General features: G+C 39.6%; 1 protein-coding gene across 1 annotated transcript in view; it reads left to right on the top strand.

Annotated features, from left to right (window-relative positions):
* The window catches only part of Emcn (endomucin), a 92,641-nt gene that overhangs the window by 59,988 nt on the left and 20,632 nt on the right, over positions 1 to 12,021 (top strand). Inside the window, exon 5 of the mRNA XM_032897272.1 lies at positions 5,870 to 5,908. Coding sequence (XP_032753163.1) covers positions 5,870 to 5,908 — 39 coding nt within the window. The remainder of the gene's footprint in view (positions 1 to 5,869; positions 5,909 to 12,021) is intronic.

The raw sequence follows: 12,021 nt of genomic DNA, 5'->3' as shown, positions 1-12,021 counted from the left end.
GCTCAGTCCAATGGCTGGCTGTGGGCATCCGCATCTGTATTTGTCAAGATATGGAAGAGCCTCTCAGGAGGCATCCATATCACGCTCCTGTCAGCAAGCACTTCTTGGCATCAGCAATATTGTCTGGGTTTGGTGTCTGCATATGGGATGGATCCACAGGTGGGGCAGTCTCTGGATGGCCTTTCCTTCAGTCTCTGCTCCACACTTTGTCCCTGTATTTCCTTTAGACAGGAGCAATTCTGGGTTAAAATTTTTAGGGTGGCCCCATCCCTCAACCAGGGGGCCATGCCTAACTTCTGGATATGGTCTTGACAAGTTCTCCCTCCCCTTTGTTGGGTATTTCAGCTAATATCATCCCCGTGGGGTCCTGAGAGGCTCTTTCTTTATGGGCATCTGGGACTTTGTGGTTGCTACCCCCAGTTCCCCATCCCCCATTGCTACACATATACTTTTATCTTCATGACATCTTTGTCCTGTGTGTCTGTGCATCAGTTTCTGCTCCTTCTGACCCATCTCAGCTATGCTGTTACTTTCATCAAGACACTTGCTATAGATCTCAAGCCTTCCCTGATCTATAGGCATCGAAGTGCATTGGCTCTCAGTGTTCCTTGCTTTGTTCAAGCATTCACCATTTCTGCATAGCAATAATTTCCTGGGCATTGATATGTGGTTCAAAAGAAATGCTAATAGCTAAGGGGTTTTTGTTTGTTTGTTTGTTTGTTTGTTTGTTTTTTATGTAGACCAAAACCTGAAATGCACTGGTATTACATGTAAATCCATTAATCTTCTCATCCCAGGTCTCTACTTTGGGACTAAGGTGTTGAAAATGTGACATTCTCTTTTTCTCACTCCCTGTGATATTATGGTTTGGGCCCCATATATATCCCCCAAACTCTTATCTTAAAAGCTTGGTCCACACATAGCACTGAGCAGAGGTTGGACTTTCAGATGGTGACCAGCTCATGAAGGCTCTTGCCTCACAATGGGGTTTTATGTTTATGCGTGGCTTTGCTGAAGTGGCCCTTTGTCAGCTTGCTCCATGATGTTCCACCATGACATGGTGCCCCACTACAGCTGAAAGAAATACAGTCAAGTAACTGAGGACTGATGCCTCAGATACCATGAGCCAAAATACGCCTGCCTTGATTTCTCTTAGGGAGTTTGTCCCATTTAGTTACAACTGTGGTCATTTTGTTAGTGTCTGAGCACAGATAGGCAAGAACATACAGAGCACAGAAGGTAAGTGGTATTAGAGACCAATGCATGGCTTGTGGCCCACAAGTACCGCCAAGAATACAGCTGAGTACACATTCGTAAATTATTGAAAACATTATGAGACATCTCTGAGATCGTTTTCTTAAACTCTAACTCAATTGGGCAAAGATTCTTAAGTGTAGATCATGATGTCATGTAAAAATATCAGCAGATAATTGTAGTAGGAGAAGTGAATTCAGTGTTTATAACTAGATTGGAAAGAGACAGTCTATATGTGGCCAGAAATTAGAGAGAGAGAGAGAGAGAGAGAGAGAGAGAGAGAGAGAGAGATCATTATTCCCTCTTCAAGAATGAAGTCTGACACAGCTGAGGAAAGAGAATGGGGAGCAAGATTATGGATTGATGGTAAATTGCAAATACACTATATGCAATAGGAAATATATTAGGCAATCTATTTATCATTTATAAATGTTATCATTAATAATCTATACTATAACTATTATGCACATCTACTTTTTAATGATAACATTCAATGAATAGAATCCCAAATAAATGTCCTTATCACCTGATTATTTACGGTTTATTGTATAGCTTACTTTTATACAAAACAGAGTCGATTCACAATAACCGAGTAGACGTTTTAGAGGCGCTCCTATCTGACCATGCAAATAGACTACACCCAAGTCTCTTTTCTTCAGAGTGCCACACCTGTCTTAAAGCAAACAGCGGTGTCTCTGAACACGATGAGCAAATTGGATAGAGGGTATGGGTAATGAGTCATAATTCAAAATGCTTAGCCAATAAAAATATTAAATATGAACATTTATTTATGCTGTGGCCTTTGGTCAGCTATGAAGCTCCTCCGAGTCTTGGGTTTTCCATCTAGAGAATATTTAAAAGAATAAATCTGGGATGAGGAGATCGCTCACTGAGTAAAACACTTGCTGTGTAAGCACGAGGAACAGATCTACAGCACCACCCTCAACATCCAGGAAGAATTATATACACCTCTACCCCGGGCTAAGACAAAGGCAAAGACAGGCTAATCCTTGAGTTTGCTCCCCAGTCATTCTAGCTGTTGGTGGTCTCTAGGTCAACCAGTGAGAAACTCTGGCTCCAAAACAAAAGAGGAGAACAATTGGCAAGACACCCAACATCAACTTCTAAACTCCATAGACACAAACACAGACAAGCACACACTGAAACACAAAACAGCACACATACGTGCACACACACACACACACAACAACAACAACAACATATACCATACATGCACACACATACCATGCACATACATACCACATTCACACAATTTTCATTCCCATAACATCCTTATAAACATTAAAATGAAAGAAAGTAACACTCTTATTGAACGTTCTTTCCAAACCATTATAGAGAATCCATCTCATGCTATGTGATTGTCCGACAACTCAGAAAACATTACTTTATCTGAGTCAATGTTACTTTATGAACCGTTCCATTTATCTGAGTTGCTCCCAAGGATTTAGCCATAACTTTCTTCTTTTTCTGGCTAGCTGTTTGACATCATTTGCTGCGTGTACCAACAGGAGGAATCCGCAGAACAATAACCATCTTAGTCACATGCCCTAGTTTAGACAAACCAAAAGTAATCACATGTCTTAGTATTAGACTATGGAATAATACAATGTAAATTGGCCATAACTTACTTTACAGTAGAAATAGGCAATCATACATAAAAATAGCTCTCTCCATTCCTTGTGCATTTAGCATCACGTTCATGCCACTACTGTTTATTATCTGAAAACACAGTCTCTTGTATGAAATCAGCAAAGCTACTTCTTACATTGCTGGTAAGGTTCCTGATTGAAATGATAACGTTTAAGCTGAGCTTTGGAAGTATATTTGCAGTTGTCAAGACCACAGTTTCATAGCACAGGATAAAACTCAACAACAGACTTCAACAGTTCTGTCGTTGACTGATCTTCCAACTGTGAGATATTAGCAAAAGCATCCCATATGCGTTTGAGATGTGACTTGCCTCATTTCCTCTAGAGATCCAAGTGTGGCCTTCTGACAGCACATATGTGTCCTTACAGTTATAAATAAAATCCAGAGACACTTACATTTAGTCATATGCCACAGCACCCATTGGCACTGAGGTTTTATATTCTCCACACTGAGTCTAGGTTTGAACGCTATGCACATTTAAAACAGTTTTTTGTCTTCTAACTATTCCCTCTACTTCAAGAAAGGGACACACATTCTGTTTTGCTATTTGTTTTTTCCTGGAATTATGGAGATCAAAGCCAGGCATTGAGCACGCTAGCCAAGCACTCTTCCACTAAGTTATACCCATCCTGATTTATTGAGAGATGATCTCACTAAGGAGCTCAGACTAATCTCAAACTTGTGATCCTCCTGCCTCAGCTTTCCAAGTGCTGGAATTATATAAACTTGTGCCAGTATGCCTAGCCATATTCTATTTTTTGATTAAAATATGACATCTGTAGAATGTTGACCTCAATATTTTATTCCTCCCTTGTGCAAATATTGGTATGGGCCTTGACCTCAGTCTATGCTGTATAATAAGATGAATTGATGTGTTTCTTTATATTCCAGAAAAGTTCCAGGGCACAGTTACACTTCTTACCTGTTACTTTCACAAAAAATTATTATGCATTTTGGAGGCTAAGAAAAATTCAAATAAAGAAGAGTCTGAAAGTTTTGTCTAATGCAAGCTTAAAATTTTTTACTCTGAAACAAGTCTATCAGTAGGAAAGATTGGGACCTGATATTAATAAAAGGAACAAAGGGTTTTGATTTTCTTTGTATTTTAATCCTATCTGTTAATAAATATTTTAACTGCATCTTCAAAATCATCATTATGCCACTTTCAAAAGGATTTTAATGAATTATCAGAAGCAGGAATTTATTATATAAGCTATATACTTAGAACGTTTAAGAGGCGAAAAACTGTCTATTGCAGTAAGAGTAGATGGGTTTGGAACCAAAGCCCTGAACTGTCATTGTGATTCCACCTTTAAGAAAGCAAATTAATTTCTCCCAGCTAATATTTGCAGATCTGAAAGATGGGAATAATATCTCTCATAAATATCAAATTTACAATCCATTATTCTTTCCCCATCTACTAGAGGCATACCCGTCCTGGTAATAGGTATCGGAATTACAGCTCTGTAGAAGACAGGAAATCTATTCTCTGGGAGATACAATCCATCAGACAATGAGAAAATTTTCAAGCAGAGAGTAAATATTACTGTGGTAATAAAATTGAAGTGGAGCAAAAAAAAAAAAAAAGTCATGTGCAGACTGGTGTGAAAAGGTGTGTAGAGGCAGTTTAGGGAGGCGGCTTGAGAGAGCCCTGAGGCACACGGAAGAACAAGAAAAACCCGGGTCTGGAAGAACCCTGTGTCTATGAACCTTTGATTTATCAGCACCAGGTACAAGGTAGAGCAGAGGGGGCTGATGGGTCAGAGAGCTGAGGAGGTAGGGTTCCTGACATCCTATGAAGACTGACCAGCCAGAGTAAGGAACAGAGTGAGTCAAGGTTAGCTTTTAAGACATTTTCCTAGGAGCTCTTGAAAACTTGATCAGCAACCACAAAGAAGGTGCTGAAAAAGACTGAAGTTTGGAATAAACTGTTAACCTAGAGCTTCAAACTATATCAGAATAAAAAGAAAGAAGATCCCAGGACCACTATTTTCTGGCCTTAAGCAACAAAAAGAGCAATGATCCTTGCACTGATCCAAAAAGGCATGGGAAGAAGTCGGTTGGAAGACACCACTCAGGGCTGCGGTCTGAGCTGTTATAAGTTTGAGTTACTAATGTTGGCTGTTGAGCTGAGTGTACACAGGAAGAAAATAATTTGTGAATGTTGTTAGCAAACTCCTGTTTGTTTCAGAAGTATCTTCTATACTTTGCACAGAGCAAATCTTTTCATGGCGCATGTCTTCAAAGTCACTGAAGGGATTTATATGATGATTCTTTAAATTAAATCTCTCTGTTGGCATCTTTCCTGGACTGAAGCCACCATTTAGGAATCCTTTAAGTTTTTAGTGTGTCTCTTTGACTCTGGCAGCTTTCTCAGTTAACATGAAATAACAGGTCTTACTAGGACAATAGCACAAGATACCCCCTCCACACAGGAATCAAAGTACTTATGTTTCATTTTGTTATATGTAGGTATTCCATGAGTAAAAATTATGTAAAAAATGTCCTATATGGAGATTTTATAAACTAGAGAATCAAAATATGAACCCCTGTGTATTTTTCTAAAGAAAGCTTTGTAAAAATACAATTACACCCTTTCCTTGGGTATTGTGTATAACTGGGTTCATACTGAAAAGCAGAGCTTAGAAGTTGGAACAGACATTTTATAGTACACAGAGCCTAAGAATTTCGGTCATTTTAGAGGAAGTTACAATGATTTGTACCCGTGACAATGCCATGGTAAAACTGTTGCTTAAAAATTAAGAAAAGTTCTTTGATTCTTGCTCTGAGGTTTCCTGCAATGACAAAGCTGCATGAATCTGTTATCTGGGGGACAAATGAATCCAAACGAAATTGATATCTACAAAACTTACCTTTGAAAGAACTGTAAAACTGGGTATTATATTCAACATTTAATTTTAGTGTTTTTATTTTTCCTTGAAAGCGGAGAATCAGACTTCAATCAGGACAACAGAAATATCAGGTAAGTTCATTTTCTCTTCTAAGAGTATTCATCAGAATATGCCAAAAATGAGACCAGCTAGGAGTATACATATGTACACACATATGCAAGCTTGCCAGCATGCTGAATTAGAGAACAGTACAAGATAACTAAATACCAGGAGGCTTTGAGCTTAAAAAGCTGAAACTAGAGATAGCCAGGGTATGCCTGGGGATTATGATAGAGCTAAGCAAAGCCAGCCTTGAGGAAGGAACCATACCTACAGATATTGCTCCCCAGTTCTGGCTGTATTGGCCGTGTGTCCTCCCTCTCAAAGGAGTACATGCTTTCACCTACTTTTACATAAAATCTGGTCCTGACATTCAAAAGGATGTTGTAAATAACATAAAACATGAAATGGTAATGCCAAGGAGTTCCCACGTCTGGACACCTGACTTTTATTCTGAATTAACATTCAGTAACGGAGGGATAGAAACTGTAAGGGGCCCCTTGGCATAGGGAAGAAGATGGGGCCGAGTGCTCTTTGACCTTCTGCATCTGTAGAGGACTGTGACCTTCCCTCCTTCTCCATTACTCTTGCAGATGACAAATCTTAAAAGTTCTCATTCCTTGTGCCCTTTAGTTAATACAGAATTAGAAGATGGGGCTGGGATGGTTCAGTGAGTGATGTGGTTTTCCATGTTGTAACATGAAGGTAATCACATGGTCAGAAGACATGTTTGTACTTTCTACTCAATAGAGTAAGTTACTGTGCAATGTGTAGCTTCTGCATGCATGTGCAACATGAAGAACTTATGTACAGATTCTAAAACATCAGAAAGTCAAACTTTAATGGTTAAAGATATTATATCTAAAAGGGCTTCAAACTGAATATGATGTCATGCTAAATATGCAGAATTGCATATTTATTCAACTACCACCAACCAAGACAGTTCAATAAGCATTCATTTTATTTCCATTATCTATAACACTAAGAAAGATGCTAGCCTATCATTAAAAGGTCACTTAAGGAGATTGGTCAATGTTATAAATAGTTATAATAGCCTACCATCCATAAAGTGGTTCATCCCAGGTGAACTTCAGGCAACTTTATAAATGGTCAATTGAGGTGCACATACTTTCCTGAACGAAGAGAAGAAGTTAAGAAAAAAAGATCGAGTTCATCAAAGGAACGACCTTCAAAACTTCAAACTGCCAGATTATTCTACCTATTCATTTTCAGATGAGCTCAGAGCTAATGGAGACATGAGGGGAGCCATTAAAACCTTGTGTGGGGTATGGATTCCCTAGAGGTACAGACATAATATCATATAACAATGCAATTCTAAGCAATGCTGTAATTTGCCTTTTCTTAGCCTTATTATTCTCAAAGCTGAGCTTTCTATTCCTTTGACAAGAGAACTCATCCCTGTGACTCCTGGTAGGAAGAGCATGCTCCAGAGGATGGCCCCAGCCTGACTGATTTTTTGACAATGCAAATTGAAATCAATGGGTTATTTTTAAAGAATGAAGTTGTGGGGATAAGGAGGTTGGGGCTGTATCTGGAAGGAATTGTGGAGAGGAGTTGGAGTCAATATGATCAAAATACATTGTATAAAATTCTCAAATATTAATAACTGCTTAAAACATCCCTGAGTGAAAGTATAATGTAATATAATGTGTCTCAACTATACTGAAGGAAAAGATATCATTTGCTCCAGTATTTTATAAACACAACTGTTTGTCTCAGTTCTCCAGATAAATATGGCTAATAGGATATGTGTACGTAAAGGTATTTGGAAGGATTTTGGAGCCTGAAAGTTTATGTGACCTTGCATTGAACAAGCTCCCAGCAAGCTGACAGTGTAGCAGCCCAAGTTCAAGGTCATAGCAAACCGGGTTTCTGACACAGAAACCAGGGACTCTGATGAGGTGGCTTCAGGCAGCACAGAAGAATGGTTGAGGGGATGGCTTAGAGGCCTTAATGTTAAGGAGCTGAGCTAAGTTTCCCATAAGCCACATGAGAACAAATGCCACAGTTCATATCTGTAATTCCAGTGTATTGGTGACGAAATTGGAGCTTGACACAGAATAATCTCCAGAAGCTCACTGGCCGGACAGCCTGACACACGGGGAAGCAAAGCGAGATACCCTGTCCCAAACAAGATAGAAGTTGAGGACGTACACCCAAGGTTGCCCTCTGACCTCTGTATATGCCATATATGGGCAACGATCACAGTAATATCTCTGTTCTCCTCTAGTGTTCAGCACACTTTATAAGGATTCCACGGTACCTTCCTTCTTCAAGTTAGACTTTTAGCAATGTGATTGGAATGTGGACATTAAATTTGGTAGGAAAGCAGAAGTAATAACTAAAGACCATCCATCAGACCACTAGACAGGAGAAACCATGCTGTACTCACCTCCAGGAAGCTCTAAAAAGTGAGGAATGCAGCACTCTGTGCAGAGTATTCTCCACTGATCTCCCTATCTTATAGTGGCAGAATCCTGACATTTCTACTCAGTGAGGATCCACTCATGCTAGCAATGCACCTATGGTAAGCTATCTAGAGTTGGTAGCTTATGGCTTTATATCATCTAAATAAGTAGTTGGCTCTAGAACTTGCATTGAAATACCTGCTCTCCAGTCTACTTACTGTGTGGTCTTGAGAGGATACTTAACCTCTCTGGGCTTCGGTTTTCACTTTGTAAAAATGTAAGATTCATGAACAGACAGAATAGTCTTTAGAATCTGTTTATCCTGGGACAGAATAGAAGGGATATAAAAGTGGTTTTAGAGTATATTTAACTTACTTTACCTCTCTCTTACTGTCAGACATGTTAACTCATCTCCCTGAACCACAGAATCTTGCATTCTTAAAACACAAGATTAAATATACTTCCTTAGGGACAAAATTACCTGGTACATATACAATAATAGTATCGTGCTTCATTTTTTCTTGCATCTCATGCACAAATTCCTGGCACTTAATAACTATTTAAACTGGTTAAGGAAGAGGAAACCCTCCCTTAATATTAATTTCTATAGAGTTATCTAAAGTGAATAGAACTCAGTTCATAATAATGTCCAGGTAAGCATATGTTACTATCTCAGGTTAGTCACATTGATATCCCAAAGTAAAGTGAATGACATTTGAGATGAAACTTTCCCATTCCTGTATAAATTGTCCCAGTTTACAAAGGTAAGCTCTGAGGAGAATAGAAATCTATCTTAACCAAGTAAAGGCAGAAAACTCCCCTCTGATGTTCTACTGGTAACATAGACATCTCCAGAAAATGCACAAAAGAAAAAGCAAAGCATCATCTGACAAGAATCTACATTCTTAAAGCTGGAAGAAAGTTCTGGAAGAAAGTTCTAGGATTCCTATCATCATACTCTCCTCTGTCAACAGAGCTACACCAATTGCATGCATAGTACATAGTACCCCTCATCTGAACTATGTTGTTCTGGCTGCTTTTCTAATACACCATTTCGTTTCTGATGAGGAGAGCCCAGCATAGACTCCATTCTTCCCTTAGGTGTCAGGATGTTCAACATCAGGATGCCCGTGTCAGCATCAGCACCCGTACTTGTTATCTAATACCAAGTGGAAAACACCAAAACATACAGGCAACGTTAAATGGACTCAATGGGTTGTATTTATATATTTATGCACTTGTATAAAATAATAATAAATACATGAATGTAGGATGTAGTGGGGGGCTGGAAAAGCCACTAGACAGAAAGGTAAGTGGGGAGAGGGCAGGGAGCTGGGCAAAAGCCTCCTTGATTGGCATTCATGCTTAGGAAGGTATTAAAGGGTCATCAGGGAATCCTCCAGCCCAAAAGAATCTTGGAAGGTATTCAAGGCTCTCAGGAAGTGGTGGGCATTGTCACCCCGGCCAGACTTTCATCCAGCCTGGGGAATCACAGCCACCTACATTTCTATAACTTCAGGCCTTTGAATACAATTCTCAAGTCAAACTCAGATTTCTTCAGCTATCATTGAAGTCTTCTGTTAGTGAAGGTTCAAACGACTTATGAAGTTTACAGGAAAAACGTGTACATCGTGCTGCATGCCTTTGATCCCAGCATTCTAGAGGAAGGGGCAGTTTTGAGCCATCTCCTTTACTTAACAAGTCCAGGATAGCCAGAGATGAATAATGAAACCTTGTCCGCAAAACCAAAACGTGGCCCCTCTCAGCACGTATGGGAAAAACACGAATACATTTCAGCGCAAGAGATTTGGCTCTAAGAGAACTTGCTTCACATATTGATGGGAATTTTGACCTGAAGTTAATAAATTGCATTTAAGCTGTGATACAGTGCCTCTGTAGATCATTAACCAACAGAATCACGAAACTCGGGACCCAGTGCAATCACGTATGATCTAAGAAGGGCATGAGTTCTAATTTCTCCCACTCCTGACTTCTCCAGGCATTTTTTAAAAATGCACCTGAAACAGAGATGTCTGAAAAGTCAATTTCACCTGGCTATCCTCTGAATTTTTTTAGGAAATTAGACAAACTGTCTTTGGTTGAAAAGTTCACCTTCCTAAAAGACATAATCATACATTATAACGATATCATATAGCCTATATTACATAATGTTATATAATTTAAAATAACTGTGCTAGGATCATTTATTCTCCTGGTCGATTTAATCTTTATGGCAACGAGATAATGTTAAACTATGCTAGCCCTGTTTACATGTAAGAAAATCAGACAAAAGGAGGTTAAATCACTTGCCAAGTCTCCACAGGAAGTAAGCTTTGCAGTTAGAGTTTGACTCTGGCTTTCAGAACCACGTTCTTACCTACCGCATTCGTCTTCACCTGGACCTTCCCTGAACATGGTATTTTGGTAGAAATTTGCAGTGGCACATTTTTCACACAATAAATGAAGCTCAAGATTATCAGATCACACTATGAATCCCTCTGTTATAGTCACAGAAGTGTGTATGTGTGTGTGTGTGTGTGTGTGTGTGTGTGTGTGTGTGTGTGTGTGGTGTTGAATTCAGAAAAGATATTATTTTGTTTTTTTTAAAGATTTATTTATTGTATATAAGTACACTATAGCTGTCTTCAGACATACCAGGAGAGGGCATAAGAACCCATTAGAGATGGTTGTGAGCCACCATGTGGTTGCTGGGATTTGAACTCAGGACCTCTGGAAGAGCAGTCAGAGCTCCTAATCACTGAGCCATCTTTCCAGTCAGAAAAAATTTCTTAAGAATTCCAGTTACAGGAAGAACAAAAATAGAAACTTGGAAGTTTCTGCTTCACCCGCCCTGACCATTCACTTAAGAATGTTATCAAGACAATCTTTTGACTCACAGTGGTAACCACTGACCCTGGACAATCAAATCAGCTTTTCTACAGAAAGCTTGGGGTGGCGTAGCTTGAATCAGAAAGAGTCCTCAGTCCACCCTTGGCCTGAAAATAAGGAGGTAATGAGGGAGTATAGGGAGTCTTGAAAACTAGCTGTTCTAAATTGAACAAGCACTGGTTATTCAGCAAGCCATCTTGTCCTGTACCTAAACACCCAAAAGACTATTCACCCCCACACAGCCCTTGACACAGGAAAACAAAACTAACAGTACAGAGCTCTCGGCTAGCTCCTGCACTTTTGCTTAATATTTCTTTTCCTTTTTTCGTTTTCCCCCTGCTTTGTGCACTAGCCTGACATTTCTCTTTGTTCCTATGGGCATGTATCCAGCTCCTTCCCACAGATCTCTTGCCTGGCAAGCAGAGTGTCGACTCCCAACATGATTCTGCCCCCACAGAGCATGCAGCGTGTGCTATGCTGTGGGTGGCAGAGGAGAAAGGAGCCATGGCAGCCCTAGAAATATCAATCTCTCTGGTGCCATTCTGCAGGGTCTCAACACCTCTACGGGATCCTCAGCAAAATGGATGTGTCGGTGCATGGAAGCAGTCAGTCTTGTTTAGTGCCCACTGGCTAAGGCAGGAATTGGTGGGAGAGATGGTGAGGCCTTTTGCACTCGGGGAGCTTTGTGGAAGGATGAGGCAGCAGCTATGAAACAAAGATAGTGAGATGCAGTGCTTTGTGTCACATATATTAATCTATGTTGTCTTATATTTAAAATTTTAATAAATTTTATTATTAATAACAATCTGCTTAGTCCTCTGATTAAG

The sequence above is a fragment of the Rattus rattus genome, chromosome 3 (assembly GCF_011064425.1).
Source record: "Rattus rattus isolate New Zealand chromosome 3, Rrattus_CSIRO_v1, whole genome shotgun sequence".
NCBI classification, from domain to species: Eukaryota; Metazoa; Chordata; class Mammalia; order Rodentia; family Muridae; genus Rattus; species Rattus rattus.
The sequence above is the reverse complement of the archived record's forward strand: the minus strand, read 5'-3'. Positions and strand labels throughout refer to the sequence as shown.